General features: G+C 37.4%; 2 protein-coding genes and 2 long non-coding RNA genes across 4 annotated transcripts; all 4 read right to left on the bottom strand.

The window, feature by feature from the left end:
• Positions 1-731: 731 nt before the first annotated feature.
• Positions 732-6,382, bottom strand: LOC140788818 (uncharacterized). The gene is made up of 2 exons (XR_012109100.1): positions 4,716-6,382; positions 732-2,044 (listed from the first exon to the last, which is right to left on the bottom strand). It is a non-coding gene; the product is annotated as an uncharacterized lncRNA (long non-coding RNA).
• Positions 6,383-7,544: 1,162 nt separating this feature from the next.
• LOC140789581 (uncharacterized) lies at positions 7,545-8,893 on the bottom strand. The gene is made up of 2 exons (XM_073139342.1): positions 8,724-8,893; positions 7,545-8,631 (listed from the first exon to the last, which is right to left on the bottom strand). The coding sequence occupies exon 2, from the start codon at positions 8,051-8,053 to the stop codon at positions 7,694-7,696; it is 360 nt and encodes a 119-aa protein (XP_072995443.1). The 5' UTR covers positions 8,054-8,631; positions 8,724-8,893; the 3' UTR covers positions 7,545-7,693.
• Positions 8,894-15,621: 6,728 nt separating this feature from the next.
• LOC140789007 (uncharacterized) lies at positions 15,622-16,993 on the bottom strand. The gene is made up of 2 exons (XR_012109124.1): positions 16,427-16,993; positions 15,622-16,316 (listed from the first exon to the last, which is right to left on the bottom strand). It is a non-coding gene; the product is annotated as an uncharacterized lncRNA (long non-coding RNA).
• A 168-nt stretch (positions 16,994-17,161) lies between these two features.
• Positions 17,162-18,284, bottom strand: LOC140789064 (probable WRKY transcription factor 24). Its single transcript, XM_073138665.1, has 3 exons — positions 17,978-18,284; positions 17,769-17,897; positions 17,162-17,634 (listed from the first exon to the last, which is right to left on the bottom strand). The coding sequence occupies exons 1-3, from the start codon at positions 18,208-18,210 to the stop codon at positions 17,436-17,438; spliced, it is 561 nt and encodes a 186-aa protein (XP_072994766.1). The 5' UTR covers positions 18,211-18,284; the 3' UTR covers positions 17,162-17,435.
• Between the last annotated feature and the right edge of the window lie 1,617 nt (positions 18,285-19,901).

The following is a 19,901-nucleotide window of genomic DNA, read 5'->3' as shown; positions in this document are numbered from 1 at the left end:
TGAGTATAAATTCCAACGGCTCTAGTCCGGAGTCTCTTCCTGTGGTTTTACGAGAGATTTTACGATATAATTGTAGTTGTTTACAAAATACAATTTAAGGTTCAAAAGTCTAGACGCGTTAATAGGCTAATTTTTTCTTCGGAAAAAAAATCCTTTCATTTCTACGAAAGGAACCTCATTGACAAGTTGCCAGAATGAGAGACATAATTTTTGTCTGGCCTCAGACTAAGCTATTGGTTGAAAAAAGAAAATACATTTTTTTAAATTATTCATGAGTCCAAAAGTAGATAAGAGCCTGACAAAAAATTAATCTGTCGTAAATACAGAGACATTTAAGCCTCACCATGCTATGTGCGCCATCGAATAATTGTTTCATTCTAACAAAGGAGGGAATAAAGAAATTGTCGAGTTACCTCGCTACCTATTAAAGAATTATTTTTATTATTTATGAGCCCGAAGAGTAGATATGAGCTAGATTGCGACACTAAAGTCTCACTAAGTTTTAATTAATATACCAAATTGTCTAATTTATACTACAATTCATGTATATCGTCAAACTGTTGCTCTGAACTAAATACTGTTGAAACATTACTCTAACTCATCATGGTATGCTATCGAATTGGTCAACCACACCATCAAGCCATCAATTAAGCCAAACTGTTAAACCAAATCACCACCAACTATCAACTAATTTTCTCGATCATAATTTCATTGGTTATAAAAATGAAATCTTTTGTTAGTTGAAAGACTTTCGTAGTTATTTTTATTTCATATTTATATTTTCTTTTTTAAAAAGACTTTGACCTAGAACAATATTTCAGCAAATTAGCCCCTAGATTTGTTTCCCACACAACACCAGCCAAAAGAAACATGGCAGAGACAGCAAATGAGGCAGGAGCAAGGCGAAACACCGGCGAGCAGCGAAAGACAGAGAATCCACCAGATCTGTTCTACGTCCTTGCCATCCTAGCGGCGACCACGGCCATAATCATAAAGTGGCGGAGGGATTCGGTTGCCTTCGCCGCCGTCTCCGGGATGGACTTGCTGATCCTATTCTACACACTCCGCCATTTCGACCGCAACCCGCGGTATACCTCCAAGATCAAAGGCCTCAAGAACGCGGTGCTCTCCGTCTCCATCCACTTGATCTTCGTCTTCTCCGATCGCATCGCCACCGTCATGCCGCTCCCCGCGAAAGTTATCATCTGGTGCATGTCTACTGCCACCATCTGTGCCATCACTTACTTGTTCTTCTTCCACGAAGACTGCGACCACCATCTCGAAATCAAAGGTCAGACAAGCAAGAAGAACGAAGACAAGCAGATCGGCACCGGCACGCAGGCAACTACTTTTCCTGTGAAATAGCTCCTCTATCATATTGAAGAAATTCCCATCGGTAGCTACATGCATACAACCGTTGGGAAATCTAATACACGCTACTGCTTGTCGTGCCGTGAAAACCCACCACGAATTTGTGTACCTACGTCTGTATCCTATCTGGCTCAGCAACTTGTACCTTTTCTTATAAGTATTTGCTTAATGACAAATAATTCAATAAAAGCTATTACTTTTTATTTCATAATTCACTGATTAGTTGTCCATCTTTTTATAAAAGATTAAAAATAATGGTACAAGTTTGAGATGAATTTTAAATATTCAAAAGTGATCGTATAAATTTCTCTAGTATTCTACTATTATTAAGAAAACAGTTACAGCAGTAAGTAATAAAAAACTATTTAAAGTCTAGTTTACTTACCAATTAATCTAGTCACATATATAAAATGCCTTATATACCCCCTTAATTTATCAACAAAAGAAAATTATGTTTATCAACTAATTGGTTAGTATTGAATCACTGCTGCTCTTGTTTAATACCTTGTTTTATTGTTGTCCCATCTGTATTTAACCGAATATGAGAATAGTGAAAACTGGTTGCCTTGCTAATCTATTAATTCGTGTTTGATGAAGTCAAAGTCGATGGCAGGTGGCTGTGTCGACCGCGTCAATAATTTGATTTTCTTGTAATTCCTCCTCGGGCTTACAGCTTTATAACCACACAATATAAAGATTAGCGTCTTTTTTTTCTCAGAAGAATTAAAATAGTGCATCTGGCTGTAATAATATTTCAAAACAGTTAGGCGAACTAGCCAACTCAATACATGGTTGACCCTTGACAGCTAAATAATCACGTAACAAATAGAAAAAAAAAAGTACATTATTCTATGGTATTGTGATGCGAACAGATCAAATTGGATCATATTAAAAAAAGATTAGTCTCAATGGATTAAGTATAATTATCTTATTTAGTTATTTAATTTAGTTAAAGCCGTAGTAGATTATGATTTTATATAATTAGATAAATCCAGTTATGCGCAGTTTCAAAAAAAAAATATTTATACAATATTCTACGGATATCCAAATAATATCATGGATACGATCACCAACATCTATATCTACAACTTCGGTATTCATGACTTCTCTATATTCGGAATATGGCAAAACGAAGGGTTAATCCGAAAGGATAAGGAAGACTAGTTTACCGAAAAGATAAGGAAGATTAGTTTAATTAAATTTATTTTAGATTTTTTTGATTTAATCTCTATAAATAGGATCTTATGGCTTGTATCTTAGATATGCTTGGAATGAGAGATTAATTAATTTTTGCCCTGACATCTCTCTCAACTAGGTCATCGGCCTCTACATCTCCCTCCTCCTCCTCCTTTACCAACTAGCGCTATCTCTTCCGTTGGTATGGTCTTATCTAGCTTCCTAATCTCCTTCCGCCGATCCCCCTAGTCTCGTAGGACAGGCTTACTTCTCCCCCTTCGTCTTCCGTCTCTATCTCCCGTACGATTTTTACCACAGTTGTAGGTTAATCATAACTTTCAACCATCTATCGCATCCGCATCCACAGACCACCACCACCATCATCGATTGCCGAGCCATCTCCATCAACTACTCGGCCTCCACTCCATCATCACCTCCATCTTATACTTAGGAATTTGTGCCTTCACCCGCAGATCTCAAATCCCGTACAGATCTAAATCTCAACCGCTACAAATCGAATCAAGCCGGTCCGTAACATATTATGAATAACTTAGTTAAGCAAGATTCAACAATAACAACGCAACACAAACATATTATATATGTTACTCCATATCATAATTCAAAATTCTTCCCAAGCTAATTCATTTGAATCGACCATGCTCCAAGTATTAAAGACACTATCTAAGAGAAACGTAATAAAATTGCATAAACCAGTGACTAATTCAAGATTGAAATAAAGAAATGGCCTAAAATTTGCGGCTTTATAATGACACAAAACTATTTGCGAATAAAATTACTCTGTTTTAATGAATAGAGAAGATTATCTTCATTGAACGAACACAAGTCATGTATATAATATTACATTATTTTAGGCCTCGTGGATTTTCTTATTCTTCAAGTCCGATTCACTTGTAAAAGAAGGCCAATGCTACTAATTCTAATTTCTTATACTAGCACAAGAGAATGTATACATGTATAATTTATTCTACTATTGAATTATATACTACAATTTAGCAAATAAATGAAATACACTCTCTAATGAATGGATGAGAAGAAAAATGAGAAGAGGAAAGAGAGAGTGATTAAAATGATAATTAATTAAAACAATTTATTTTTAAGAGTAAATATAAAAATATTAAATAAAAAAAGGGAGGAGATAGAAGTAGTTATTACTATATATAATATAGGCTTAAATGGTTATTTACTTACTATACTAGTATAAGGAAGTTTATAGCATAATAAACTTATTTGTATTCTACAGCTAAACCAGGCAATTAATCACAGTTACTCTAAGTTGATGAGTTAGGAAATAATTTTCATGCTTGTCAATTTCACCTGTATTCTTATCTTAATCTAGAAAAAAAATCATTAATCAAAACTAATATATTTGTTTAGATTAATTAGTAAGCATGCTTATCAGATGCAAGATGCACGTGTATTTTTATCAAGATCCTGCGTTAAAATATCTGGAAAATATGTCTCTATTAATTTTCTCCTCTTCTCACGTACTGTCCATCCACAGGGTGTTAAAATCTTCATGTCGGGTCAAAACTTGTCACCCTTGGCAAGAAAGATACATTGACGGTGAGCATTTATTAAGGGATAAGTTGAAGATAAATAACTATTTTGTGCAGCCTCAAGTTATAATAGAGAAGTAAAACAATGAAAGAGACAATTTTTTATAAAGGAAATCTTCTAATTAGAAAAAACCAATAGGGATGCATCAATAAATATCGAATCATCTTCATCAAAGTAAAGGGTTTAGAAGTTTTTAAAATGAATGCATTGAGATGCTCAACCAGCATAAACAGAATCGTTCTGAAAGGAATTCATGAGTTTTATATTCTAACACTTAAATACTTGAGTATTTTTAAGCTTTTCTTTGTTTCACACTTTCAGTTACTGATCAACCAGTAACCTGAATATCAGAAAATCTCAACAGAGACGAAAAACAAATCGAGATTGTACGATACCAAACCCAACAATCCAGCTAACATAGATGAAATAACAACAAAAGCCCAATAGACTTTCCAGGTCCACTACTAAATAAAACTAGCAATATCATGTACTAGCATTGTTTACTAACAGTAAAGAATTTATAATTTTATCTCTACCTACAAGAGAAAGAAAGAATTATTTTATTCTGGAATGTGAAGAGATATACTTACCATTTTGAGAGCTTGTCACTTGTCTTCCGAGTCTCCTCGGACTGAAATGAGCAAGTGACAATCCATTTATAAAGCCCTAATGACATGCTTACTATTTCATGCAAGGAATCCTTTTAAATCAAAATGAACCATATCGTTCTCTATACACAAATGGAAAGGCTTTGGAGAGTAACTCTTCCCTGCAATATAAAACATTAAAAGCTATCAAGGTTTACCAGTTCTTCTAGAGAATCCACAAGACCTGCCAATCTGCATTTCCCTTCCAACAATTGAAGCAGAAGAAAAATAGGATTCAATTTGCATCAGAAAAGATAATGTACGAGAACAATTCCAACAATTCAGTTTGGCTGGAACATACTCAACAGAGATATAATTTGCACAAAAGCAGAGAGTTCTTTTCACATCTCAGCACAGCAAAATATTCTACTATCATCGTTTGTTCTACTGGAAGGAGAAATGGAGAGGAAATGTCTAGAATCTGAATATACTGTTGTACTAAGAAGTCACCTGCTGTTATGCAATAAATCTGCCTGCTTTAGGCAACAGAAATCACACCTTTGAAGAGAGTAACCCTACAAATATTGTAGCATGCAGTGATTTATCATTAAGCTCTTCGCTCATAAATATTTGAGCTATCAAAAGATCAAAAACAACAAGATGCCTTCCCAACCTATATGCTATTCCAATTCCAACCATGAAAGAGGATATTTCACTGGACGATCCTGAGCTACATGCCTAAATCTAACAATCTGAAGGCTTCAGAGTACTGCAAACTCATTTGACCAATGCCACTACAACTCCTCATCTCAATCATTTCATATCTAATAATTGGATCTTGATAATTGATGGACAATGATACATTGAGTACTTGAATCCACCATCAATTGGCAAGTAAAGTGGCTTGATCTATTTAATTGCAACCCAAATTGCCAATTTGACCCTAATAGATTTAGTGACTTACCAGATGATGGGGGATCTTCCTGTCATTTAGTTTAGCAATCAAAAAAAAAAAAAAAGTCTAAGTCGAAACTACCTTCAGCTTCTTTCCACACAGATTAATCATCAATGTTGGGTTTTTGGTCCCATCTCTAAATAAAACAATAGCAAGAAAATTTTCCAGAGGAAACATATTAGATTAATTGGTTGTGCTTGGAGCCGAGCATGAGGAGCAAAGGTGAACAAAGGCTCATTAAAGTCAAAAAGTCTAGATCTATTCCGCATACAATTATTCCACTTGACATAAGGAAGTTAAAAAATTATAGGCTCATAATCTCTGGTTGAATTGAGCTGCATATACATCTATTCACACGACATCATATTTCCTTCTAACGATAAACAACAAACAACTTAGATAAGCAAGATTCAATCATACCAGTGCAACAAGAGTTAATATTATATGTTTCTCCAGTTCATAACCCAAATATCTACTCTTTCCAAAGCTAATCCATATGAATCGAAACCTAATATTGCATTAACCAGAGAAGATTCTAGACTGAAATGATGAGATAACCTAAAACTAACTACCTCTGTTGCCGATTGAATCGAAGAACCAAAGGATCGAAGTGATCGTAAGGATTACCAAATCCGATACTGTCTGAGACACAGATCGCCTCTATTGCCGCCTCCTCGTTGCGCTTTGCCGTCGATAATTCCATCCTTGTTCTAATTACTGCGTTAAAAGAACGCGCGTATATATTATATTATATTAAGGCCATTGCCGTCTCGCTAAGCAAGCCCCGCGATTTAGTTGGGCTTCTCTTTCACTGGGCTGGGTCAAGTTAGATTACGTTGGATCCAATCATTTTTGGCCCAATGAGATGGAGCTAATTAATATGATTTAAGTCAGTCACAGCCAATCACAATTTTAATTAAATACCAATTAACCAACTTTAACTTGAAACTTTAAAAATGTTACAATTATGAAAGCATAGGTGCATAAAAAACCAAACTCCCACAATAACATACAACTACATGTTTCATGATAACCCAGGCGACCATGCTTAGAGGTTAATTGACACATAAAATTTTAAAGAAAATGTAGTATGAAATTTGGTCCAACTTAGTGAGGGATTGATACAATGTATTTTCCCGTTTATTTAAACTTAAAACGTTTTTTTTTTTAATCTTGAGAGAGAGCCCTCATAGACATATCATATCATTAATTTTAATCAAATGATTACATTCTAACACAATAAAAAAAAAAAAAAGATGAGATGGAGCAATCGTTCTGAAAACAAGCTTCTCGCTTCAAAAATGTAACAAGCCCAGACAAGAATACATGCACGCTAGCGACAGAGTCCAGTGATTATAACAAAACCACGTGAAGACTCATTTTTAAATAGACATGTGAATTCTAAAATACTAGAATCAAGAATCGATAAAAGAAATATGAAAGATACAACAGGAAGGGGGGAAAACTTGCAGGTTTGTTATTTACATCCACGAATAGAGGAGGAGTCCTGCGACGTAGGCAGAGTTGGAAGCTAGGTTAAGGCGGAGATGGGTTAGGCGAGGACAAGGACGAAGCTAGAGCGGGCAAAATTTACAAACAACGGTGACATGGAAGGTCGAGAATAGGACCAAGGCGAGTTGGATGACAACAACTAACGAGAGGAGACACGAGGCGGACGATAGTGACAAAGAAAGAGGACGTAGAGAGGGAACATGAAATAAGAAAACGCCTTTTAGTGGGAGGGGAGAGGAGATGAGCCCTATGAGACAGCATGAAAACCCTCTTGATGAGGGAGATAAAATTCTAATCCTAGAAGAGCTAGCACTTTGCTAGGACCAGCTAAAAAAAAAATTGCACATACAACTATAGCTTGCAACTATAGGAAAGGGAGAGTTATATAAACTTGTAAACTTCACAAATGTTTTATACTGGGGTACAAATGTACCATCTTATATACAAGCAACTATACATACAAATGCAAGCTCTTACAATTGATTTACATATGACTATATATTGCAGGAGCGTCTTAATACAGGAACAACGCATAGAATCCAACAGAAGCCGCGGAGACGGTCATAACCCAGACGACGACGGCCATCGCGAAGGGCATCAAGGCAGAGATACGAAATGAGAATGTGAAGCTAAGAGTTGTGGCCACGACCCAAATGGCAGCTTTTAACTTCTCCCTCTTTGCTTCGAGGTGGCGGTCGTCGTCCCGCAGCCCCTCGTAGGCTCGAAGGCAGGCGAAGAGGGTGAAGAGGAGGCCAAAGCTGAACAGCGCAAAGGCGACGGCGGAGGGGTCGTCACGGGCGAAATGAACGGCGGCGACGGAGCTGGCGACGATAAGCATGGCGATGAAGGAAGAGAGGCCAGGTACGTTATCCATTTAACTAGTTAATTAGCTTAGCTTAGTTTACATGCAACAGTTCGTCTACGTCCCAACACGCCTTGCTATCTATATATACTACTCTTCCAGACCGACTCAAATGACGCCTAAGCAGACGTAGTTGCCTTGCACTGCAATAAGGTAATCGTGATCTCCAAGTCTCTAATTTATAACATAGTATTATATTAATTTGGAATTATATTGTAGTATACTGATTCTAGTCAATCATACACATTATGAAAAGTAGGACATTTCTAGGAAACTCTGGTGTATTCGAGACGAAGGAAAAAAAAGAGACGAGAGAGATCTAGTTTTTTATCCTTATCTTCCCCGTCGTCAGTGATTGTATTGCTTCTATAGCAAGCATACCATGGACCGTATCATATCGATATTTGTTAGATAAGAGTAATTAAAGGTTTAATCATGAATATTGCACGTCCTAACCTTATGTCGAAAATATATCGAGCTCTATTGGATAACCAAGATCTTGGCATGTCCCTTTGATCCGAGCTTAATCATATAGATCGGATAATTAATCTAGAGTTATGGCAGTTCTAATTGTAACGAATCGATGAGCCCTGCGAAGAGAAGAGTTGGGAAATTGAAGGAGACCCAAATCGTATTGAAGTTAGAAAGAGACAGAGAGACAGAGAAATAAAATTACAAGTACCTTCCTAGGAGGAGCCATGGCGATCGAAGATCTGGAAGAAATCAATTTGGGAAAGGAAGGGGATCGAGAGAAGAGCCAGTAGAGGAAAAGGAGATCTCATCCGTTCCTACCTTAAGGAGCCCACCCACTTAATTATAAGTCCACTCTCTACCTTATCTTCTATTAGTCACGCATATATTATATGAAAATGATGACCTTATAGCTAAAAAGAATGACTTTTGTCATGATCGATTAGTACATAGATTTATTATTGTCCAAATATTACCGCACCGGGTTAAACCGTGAGGTGCCACCGGGTTTTGAACTTACAACTAGGTAAAGAAAAAATTGGAATAGAGATAAGATGAGAACTAATCTCAAAATAAAGATAGTTTTTATTATAATTTCTTTTGAGGGTGTTTGGTTGGAAAAATTGGAACAAATATGAGATAAAAATACGGAACAAATGTTTGGTTCTGATTGTTGGGATAAAAGATAAAAATGAAACCTTATTGACTATTTCCAGATTAATCATCCTAATATATCATTAAGGACAAATTAGTTATTTTTCCTTTGGGATAAAAGAATAAGATAGTTTTTTTTTTAATATCTCAGCTACAATCTAAAATAAAGTTAACCCCCAAAAATACTCCATTTATCCCGTTCTGAATCCTAACACAAGGCTTGACTTTAAACTCTTGTGTTATTATTCCATTCAATATATTTATAAAATTTTATAATCAAATAGTTGAGAAGAATTTTCCAAGTCATTATTCTTTATAAATATTATAATTTATATCTGTACTTTTGTGTTACCGGCCACGGCTTCAGTCGAGGAGATAATGTCATACTTAGGGGTGAAAATGGGTCGGATTAAGTCCGACCCGACCCGCTATCCGATCCGGATCGAATCGGATACGGATAGGAAAATCCTATCCGATTCGGATTCAGATACGGATACGGATAGCTATTTCCAAAAATATCCGAATTCGGATTAGGATACAGATAGCCTTTTAGAAATAAAAAATTCGGATACGGATACGGATACGGGTTTAGTTGATTTTATCGGATACGAATTCGGATAACGGATATCCGTTTACCCGCTTAATAAATACCCAACTAAAGTTACTAAACCCTACCTCTATCTCTCATCTACTCACCATCTTCCCCAAATCTCCATCGACCTCACTGCTACCCGTAGCGCCGCCCTCATTGCTAGCCCTCACGGCCTCACCGGCTCACCCATTTTCACCGCCTCCCTCCTCCGGCCCTTCCTCGTCGACCTCGGCTCTCCTCCACCGGCCCTCCCTCGTCGACCTCGGCTCTCCTCCACCGACCTCACTCCACAGGTCCTCGATCCCGTCGCCTCCATCTAAAATTAGCCCACCGCTATCACTGCCTCCATCTACTCACCATCTCCCCCAAATCTCCATCGCCCTCACAGCCTCACTGCTAGCCGCGGCGCCGCCTCCATCTAAGGACAAAAATCCACATCGCCCTCACGACCTCACCTGTTTTCACCGCCTCCCTCCTTCGGCCCTCCCTCATCAAGCTCGGCTCTCCTCCACCGGCCCTCCCTCGTCGACCTCAGCTCTCCTCCACCGGCCTCCCTCCACGGGTCCTCCTCCTCCACCGCCACCGACCCTCCCTCCACGGGTCCTCCCTCCTCCACCGCCGTCGGCCCTCCCTCCACTCCATTGGTCAGGTATATTAATACATTCATAGACATTTTTAACCTTTGGCAGGATTGAGAGTATATTGACTATCTTTTTGGACCTAATGAATTTATCTCATTTAGTGATTATATTCTTCCTTAAAGTATGCACTTAGTATGTAAGCATAGGAGATCTTGTGTCAACTCATCCTGACGTTCCAAAGTTACTTACTGCTATTATCTAAGAGCAATTTACTGATAAAGTTTAACAGGACTCTACACTGCACGAAATAGAAAAATGAGGAAGGATATGAACAACACATTCCCATGTAGTTAATTTTCGAGTTTTGATCTAGTTTCAGTTTTTTCACTTCTTTTATGTACTCATGCTTCTAGTCTCTTGAGACTCTTGCTGTTACTAGCACAATTGTTTTGTTTACTTATTATACTTGTTTTGTTTTGTTTTAGTTAACAAGCCTTTGTTTATCTGTCTGTAAAATCTGCCTATATTAATGTTCTTTGCATGAGTTAATTGTGAATAATATTTAACTTCATAGATCCTATATCCCGTTTTGCTTGCCACCACTAACAACCACCACTAACAAAGTTATGAGGTGATCAGAAGTAGAAGGATACAATATGACAGGCACTATTTGGTGCATCTAGGCAGACTGCGAATACCTAAGTTGCTATTCTTAACCAAGATTAGAGAGCAACCCTTTTTGTTTGTTCTCCAAGTTTATTATCCATTTTACAACACAGGAACATAAGATGTAATAAGGTTAATCAAACCAACATATGATATTTCTACATATTACTTTATGAGATAATTGGTTCACAAGAACAACAATATCTAGATTTTTGGTTTGGAAATAGGGACGGAATTCTGAAATTAGTCTAAATTAGAGGTTATATGAATTAGTGATAAATAAGAGCTAGCTCTCCATGCTTCGAGACAAACTTTTGTTAAAAAGAACCAGGACGAGAGCTTTCCTAAGGAGAATGGTCCAGCTAGCTGGTATCATGCAACCATGAAATTTGAAGAAGGCTCATAACTCATTTCATGGCACAATTGACAGTCATAGATTGAATTTCTCTTCCTTTGCTTCGACACTTGTAACTAATAATTTCGTACAAATGTTTATCGTCACTAATGAATAAGTTGGAGATGTTCTTCAGTATAATAGAATATACTCTCATGTTATAGCAACAACTCCTTACCTAAATAAAAACACGAGCGCATTGCATATCCTTAGTGTGTACTATCCATGGTTTTGAAGATTTACCTTATTAATGTATTTGTATCATGTCTTATCCATGTCTTGCATCCTGGGTCCATCGTTCATAGTAGTTGCATTAATTTTGCTTAAAAGTGTTGCAACTTTTTTCATAGTTTTATCATAGAATTTGTAGTCTAATTTCTTGAAGACATATTCTCTTATAGTAGAAGTATTACATTAATAATGGTATATGTTTTACATGCATGGCATTTATATTTTACATGCTTGACTAAATTGCCTCTGTTTGCATATTTTGCAGCTAGTTATTTTCTCTCCTCTCTTGTCTGATATTTTTGCAATTTGGTCCAAATTATTTGGAAGAATAATTAGTTTTCAAAAATTATTAGATTGGTAAGAATATTTGTATTTAATGTATTCTCTCTTTTGTGCTTTAATCTTTAATGTTTTAGCTGTAATTAGTTTTAATATCCATGTTTAGGAGTCAATGACATCTACAAGTGCATCAGTTCAAGGTGACACCTCAAGTAGTGTTTTTAATGATGATAAAACAAAGAAGAAGAAGTTGACATCGGATGTCTGGAATAATTTTGAGAAAATTGAAGAGACAGAAGTAATTGATGGAAAAATAATTCGCAACTACAAGGCAATATGTAAATATTGTCGAAAACAATTTAGTGAGGAAAGTTCTACGAGAACATCACACTTGAAGAACCATTATAAGAACAAGCATAATAGAGATAGAGGGCAAATGGTACTCAATCTCACAAAAGTTGGAGAAGATGGAATGTTAGAGTCATACAAATATAATGAAGAAACAAGTCAAAGAAAACTTATCATGGCAATAGTAATGCATGAATATCCTTTCTCTATTGTAGAGCATGAGTATTTTATTGACTTTATAAAATCTTTATGGCCTGCTTTTCTAACAAAGTCACGGATTACTATTAAAAAAGAGATCTTGGAACTATATGTTGAGCAAAAGAAGATTTTGTATGATATGTTTACTTCACTTTCATACCGTATGAGTGCTACCATGGATCTCTGGACTTCTAGACAAAATAAAGAATATTTGTGTGTTACAATACATTTCATTGATGATGAATGGAGTGTTCAGAAAAGAATCATAAATTTTATGCATTTAGAAGGAAGACATACATGGTTGAATCTCTGTAGATATTGACATTGATTGGAATATTGACATGAAGCTATTTTCATTAACTTTAGATAATGATCAAGCTAATGATGTTTGTGTTAGAGATGTGGTTACTCGGCTGAATGGACAACAAGCTCTTGTTTATGATGGCATATTTTTCATGTTAGATGCGCCACACATATTATTAATTTAGTTGTGCAAGATGATTTGAAGAAAATAAAAGATGCAGTGGAGAATATTCATCATATTATTATAATTCTCAAAAATTCACCTTTGCAATAGGAGGAGTTTCTCAAAAGAGCAAGAGAATGCAATTTAGATACCAATAAGTCTCTTTCAATTGATGTATCTACAAGATGGAATTCTACATATTTGATGCTTAAAGATGCTATATATTATAGCAATGCATTTAAGAGACTTTATTGTGCTGATCTAATTAAATTTGCTGCATGTCCAACAAATGAGCAATTGGATAAAGCAGCAGTGTTATGCTGAAAACATTCCATACGATTACTGAATTGCTTTCAGGAACTTCATATCCGACAGCTAACTTATTTTTCAAAGAATTTTGTGCTATTCAGTTGCAAATTAAAGAATGGTGCAAAAGTTTTGATGAACTTGTTCTTTCTATGGCAACATCAATACAAGATAAATTTGATAAATATTGGAAGCAATGCAATCTTGTACTAGCAGTGGCTTCATTTTTGGATCCTCGGTACAAGATGAAACTTATGGTGTATTACTTTCCTAAAATTTATCCTCTTGGTGGTGTTAAGGAACTTGAGGAAGTTTGTGAAGTCATAAGAAATTTGTATAATGAATATGCATCCAAATTTTCTTCTCCGTTTGATCCGGATGTGAATATAAATAATAGTCAAGTGTTGCAGAGTGGTAGAGTTGATTTTGATGTTGATGAAGATTTAGAGCAATTTTTAAGTGAGGAATGTCAACAACAATCTATTAAGACAGATTTGAATCAATATATTGAGGATGCCTCACTTTTATGGCAACGTAATAACAGTAAATTTGATTTATTATCTTGGTGGAAGACAGAAGGTAGTAGAAAGTATCATATATTATCACGAGTTGCCCGTGAGGAATGTGCAAAAATATTTTATTTGCTTTTATGGTTGACAAGGTTAGAATCTCATTACTGTTGTTGTTGTAATTTTTTGATCAAGGTTTAGATTATTAGTTTATGCACATTATGTTTGTTTAAAGTCTATAATTTCTTTTCTTTTTTTCTTTTTGCACCGTTACTATCTTTTTGCCGATGAATCAGTTCTCAAATACTTTAAGTTTTGTTCAAATTGTATTTGAATGATTTTAGACTTGATTGATATTCGTAGTAAGTTCATATTAATTTGTTTAAAATTTAATACGTATTTATTTAAGATCCGAAAATTTATCCGAACACTATCCGATCCGTATCCGAAACTATGTATTCGAAAACTATCCGATACGTATCCGAAAATTATCCGTATCCGTTTTCTTAGGATATGATTTTAATTTTTGCTATTAGTCAAATATCCTTATAAAAATATGGATTGGATCCGGTCACGGGGCATATCCGTCTAGACTCATACTTCTTAGAAACAATGGGGTCCACTATCGCCATCCAAAGTCCAAAACCCTCCCCTTCCCTTTAGCCTTCTCTCGTAAAGCAACATCATCGAAGTTATTGAATCGCCGTTGCTTATAAAACGCCTTACGATCTCCTTCATCTGTAACTAAGTTTCGATCGGGAAACCAAAGACGATGGGAGACTGGGGAGTTGGGCAGGAGGAGGTCCAGAGAGTTGTTGGTGTGCCGGTAGTGCGCCGCGACGACGTCCACGTCGACCGAGTCATTTCCGGCATCGGTTTCCTTATCCTAACAGCCGCCGTAAGCGTCCTTGCCCGCGCCGGGCCCCTCGTCTCCGTAGAGGGTGCCTTCGTTATGTTCCTGACGTTCATCCTCGGCCTTGTACTCGCCCTGTTAACGGTCCTGCCGCCGATGATGCCCCGGAACGGGGCGAGGTTGGCGGCGTGGCTAGCCGCCGTGGTCAACTAAATTAGAGGCCTTCGCTTCCCTCTGTGTATGTTCATGATTCTGGTGTTTTTGCATACTATGCTTCCATACCAAGAGATTGCATTTACCTAAATAGCATACTACCTTGTAACGATTCTGATGTTAAGGATATCCTTAATGTTCCCCTGTTCTGATTAATTATATTGCTGGAAATCCCGCTGGTTCAGATGAATAATTCTGGTACTCACTTTTGAGATGCTTCCTCAAATGTGAGTATTAAAGTTATTAAGGCGTACAGCTATGCTCCTAATCTCTGTCTTGTCTTGGGTGATACTTGTTTAAATCCTGGGTGATAAACCTTCCTTCCTCTTTGTAGCTGCACAAGATCCCAGATCGGTTTTGATGTCTGCACAAACATATATAAGTACTCCCAATCTCTGGCTTCGTAGACATAACAATTGAATTATTCGATTCCCATCCCTCATGTCTGATGAATTCGGTGTCTTAACTGCACCTGTAATATATCCTATATTCCTCATCCTGAAATATAGAGCTTCCAAGATCTTGCCCATGTCGTGTAGGTGTAACAATAGTTTTTCCAGTGGACGATTCTTCTTCCATCATTGAATAAAAATAACTCACCAGAGCAAACAAACAACAACTAGATCTTGGCACAGGACATGGGGAAAAGAATATATCAAATCATAGTAACATCACCGTACTTGATTCAATCTAGATTATAAATCTTTTGAAAAAAAAATTAACGAGGCACTTGGATGCTCTGATACCAAGTTAAACTTCAGAAAATAGATTTAGAATTTGTAGAGGAGAGAGAGAGAGAGAGAGAGAGAGAGAGAGAGGAAAAAGATAAAGCGTTGAGATCTTCTATGATCTCTCCTTATTCATCATTTATTATATATATTAGTAAAAGAGAAAAGAAATCGATCCTAGAGTTAAGGAGAAGAATACGCTACAAGAGAAGGTTATCAACCAGGATAGAAACATGAATCACCCAAGACAGCTGAAGCATAGCATTATACACCTTAATAAGCTTGAGGTAGCCGGAGAAAGTTAGGGTTGCGATCTGCGAGGTGGCACTCGCGCAGATGGGGACGATAGCATATCCCTTCGAGATCCGATTAATCTGACAGCTTTTCGGTGTCAACGGCGTGGGAATTCGCCGGGATCCAGCGCTTCAACGGCAGGCACTGGCCGGATCTCTTCCTATCCACGTGATCTCGTGAGGGACGAGGTTGAGCCAGAGCAAGTTTACCGCAGTACTTCTCTTCCAAAGAAGTAAGCCCTGAATCTCCCCGCCAAATTAATCATTTTGCTGAGATCGCGACAAGAAAACTTAGCTCTTCGCAATTGATAAGCCCCTCGGGTGTCTTCCTATCGAATCCGTTGGTCAGCAAGAAGAAGAGTTTTCTCAGATTAGAGAGCTCGCCGGTGCCGGAAGGAATAGATCTGGTGGGTTTTCAGCCTAGGTGCATCATTTGTTGTCTTGCGCTGAGTAAGATCAGACGGCGAACGCAAATGAATCTTCCACAGATGCCCTATTTCTCCAGAAAGTTTTGAAATAAGTTGGAATAACAGATCGAGTTTGCAAAAAGGTCAGCGGTATCAAGAGTTGGGAAACTAGAGAGCAAGGAAATTTAAAAAGTACCTTCGGTCGAGGAGCCATGGCCATAGAGGATCTTGAAGAAATCTATTTGGGTATGGAAGAGGAGATACGAACAAAAAGAGGAAATCTACTATTGTAGAGATGATGGCTGCCACTGATGTCGAATCTACTAAATGCGCCATGATGTTCGTTGACCACATTGAGTCTCCTTTTTACGAAACTTTTCAACCTATTAGAATTTCGCCTTGACTTTCTTCTCTCTTCTTCAAGTGTGACAAGTCTATCCATAATCAACTCGAGACGTCAGAAATGCTATCACCTTCCGCAAGGTTTCGATTGTCACAATCACACACCCATCGAATGAAGTGAATTCTGCACGTTTGGGAAGAACACTCGCACTTAATTTTGGCAAGATGTTGACTTCTGCTTTGAGTTTTTTTACTTCTCTCTCCCCACCATTTCCTTTTATACCGATCTGCAGCAGTCTAGCAGATCGATCGGAGCTTATTGTTAGATTGTGCACTAATTTATTAATCGCACCTACCTATCTAACAACGATTCTAATTATGTTAAAAAAAAAACTATTATAAGCCTCCGGACCGATCCTTGCGAACTTGGCCGGTACGGAATCCCAATCCTCTCTCTCTCTCTCTCTCTCTCTCTCTCTCTCTCTCTCTCTCTCAAAGAACTCATACGTGATAACATAGTGCAGTACATAGATGACAGTTAGTAAGCTCTAGTGGTTGTTTTTGTTGCAATTGTAGACTACTGTACAAATAGAAGCAACCAAAAAGCATCGCTTAGCAATTGGCATAGTTGAAACTGGCGCATTACAAAGTTGCAAACAAAAGAGACGATCTCACCCATCTATGCACAAAACCAAGGGGTGGATCTGTCTCTAAATTCCACGCAAAAATAGATCTAGTCATTCTAGATTTTAAACTAAAGATGATGAAATTTATTCGATCCCAAAACATCGATCGCATCGCATCGCATCGCGCTTCATCTCGGTGGCTTACTACTGAAGCACAGACGACGTACGTACTGATCATCAAGAACATGGATGGATTTGGCATCCAGCAACGAAGTATCGACCCGAGGTGGCATCTTGGCTAGCGTAGTAGACAACCCCAGGACTCATATGATTATGAACTCCTTCATAAGTTGTTATAACATAGCTTGGATCCTCCTTGTCTCTCTCCACTCTCTTCTTCACATAGCATCCCTCCGTCGAGCAGCGGTAGTAATTCCTGCACTTGGCCATCCATTCGTATAAACATATATAAGAGCACAGGAAACTTAAGAAGGATCGACCAAATGTTTATATCTGAGTTCATATTATTCACGGTTGTAATTTAAGTAGCTGCATGCATGTTTTAGTTACCTTGGATTTGGGCTATCCTTGACTGACTTCTTCCCATACTTCCTCCACTTGAATCCATCATCTACTATCTCAACCTCCGACTTCATCCTAAATGCAATCCTCTCTGTCCTCGGCCTCTCTACCTCATTCCTACAAACATATAATATACCAAACTTTTAGAAACATAAATAGGACAATAACTAGTGCGTTAAGTAGTATAATGAGTTTACCTTCTACTACTACTACTGCTACTTGGTGGATTGCTTCCACTGTTATGCCCAATCTGATTACTTTCTACCGGCGGAGTGAGCGGCGGAGCTGAGGTTTCATCGAACACGATGTATTCGGAGAGATCGAACGGCGCAGGTTGGTCGGGGTTGGGATCGTCCGGTTGGGGATTGATGGAGGAGGAGGAGTAGGCCATGGTGGTGGTGTAACGCAGTGGAAATCCGACCAACGCCATGAGACGTGGTACTACTTTGGCTGTCGTATTTATAGTGGGAGGTTTAATTAGAGTAATGGAATGTTAATATACTTAGATTGTGATCTAGAGGTTGGAGATGGGGATTGAGTTGTTGTGTAACGGTGTTGGCTTCCCACTGAGGTTCCTTACACTAAATTGGAAGCTTCTCTGATGCTGCTGCCGCCGCCGCCGTGCATCGCCGCAACTTGCTGCATTTCGGGCATTTAAGATTCGTCCCACGTGGGACCCGATCCCAAGCAGTATCAAACTAGTACACAACATGTCTGAACGCTTGACGCGTGTGTTTTGGGATGCTATGCTGGGTCTGTTTAAAGTCGTCCAAGTGGCCTAACCACTTATTATTATTATTATTATTAGTCTAGGAAAAATATTTATATAAATTTTATGCCTTTTAAGATAATATTACCTATAGAAATTAATATACTAAATCAAAAAACTAAATGCAATTAAATTATAATAGCCCAATTTTCCCACTTGTGTGAAGGCTGTTATTCCAACTTTTTAATTAAATAAATATTAATGTGTATTGTATATGTAAATTATATTTAATTTATTATAATTAAATGTATTGACTATAGAAACTATTTGTACTTACTTTTCAAAACTCCAGTCTTGCTAACTGATTTGAGTGAAAGTGGAGGATTTATGACATGAGTAGGCTGTATGTGGAGGAGATAAAGTGCAAGTGGCTAAGAAGTGGCCTAAGAAGGGACTAAAAGATCCCCTTATTTATTGATAGGTCCCTTTCCTCAATATCTTTTTCCACCGAGAATAGTTTTGATATTTATTACAAAAAGTGGGTAATCTAACCTACATACAAACGTATTCGAATAGTAACCTCACAAATTATAATATATATATATATATATATATTTGTGGCTGATTAATCGAACTATAAAACTTTGATAAGATATAATGGCCAAAAGACTTCCTCTCTCATCCAACTGCCATTCCGAGAGAGATGAGAAAAACTCCCAGTGGATTCCATGGAGCTTACGTTAAAAAGTGACGTCTATTTAATTTGCATTTTTATTTCTTAGAAATCTATCCATTTAAGTTGGCCATCATGCCACCATCAAGTGGCAGTATATTACTCGGTGGATCCCGGAAGCTGCCCACATCAAAATCTACATTAATAGGTATCAAATTTATATATATCCATGTCACATCTCTTCATCTCAGTATTAAAGGAACTATGCTCGTTAGATTAATTCTTTTACCTTAGATGAGCCACTTTTCTATGCTCTAACTCAGCAACTTCCTAGTTTGAAAAGATATGACACAATGATGGGGGTGGGCCCTCATGGACTTATGTAGTATGAATGCTAAAATACAAGACAAAGGTTTTCTATATTCGAAAATAAAATATATTCCCCTCTTCGAGGAAGCCCGTAAAGAATTGACTTCTGTTGTCCCAGTAGTTAGGCTTCTGGATGAATCTAAGTACCTGGTGTGAAAATTTTCTTTTCTTGTTTCTGGTTTCGGGTGGGCGTTTCTTTTACGTCCATGTCTAGTCATTGAGAATAAGCTATCTATTTATTTATTTATCTATCGATCTATCTATCTATCTATCTATCTATCTATATATCTATCTATCTATCTGTATAGATAAATAGATAAGTTGCTATCTCAATGGACGTTAGCACCATCATCGCAGCTTCTCCTCACCT

Source organism: Typha latifolia, chromosome 5 (assembly GCF_019914945.1).
Source record: "Typha latifolia isolate L0001 chromosome 5, TyphaL0001v2, whole genome shotgun sequence".
Taxonomy (NCBI): domain Eukaryota; kingdom Viridiplantae; phylum Streptophyta; class Magnoliopsida; order Poales; family Typhaceae; genus Typha; species Typha latifolia.
The sequence above is the reverse complement of the archived record's forward strand: the minus strand, read 5'-3'. Positions and strand labels throughout refer to the sequence as shown.

Coding starts and splice junctions, on each gene's coding strand:
- LOC140789581 (XM_073139342.1), bottom strand. CDS start 8,053: ATGGATAACGTACCTGGCCTCTCTTCCTTCATCGCCATGCTTATCGTC.
- LOC140789064 (XM_073138665.1), bottom strand. CDS start 18,210: ATGGCGTTGGTCGGATTTCCACTGCGTTACACCACCACCATGGCCTAC. Junction 17,898..17,977: donor AGCAGTAGTAGTAGTAGAAG/GTAAACTCATTA, acceptor ATATGTTTGTAG/GAATGAGGTAGAGAGGCCGA. Junction 17,635..17,768: donor AAGGATAGCCCAAATCCAAG/GTAACTAAAACA, acceptor GGCCAAGTGCAG/GAATTACTACCGCTGCTCGA.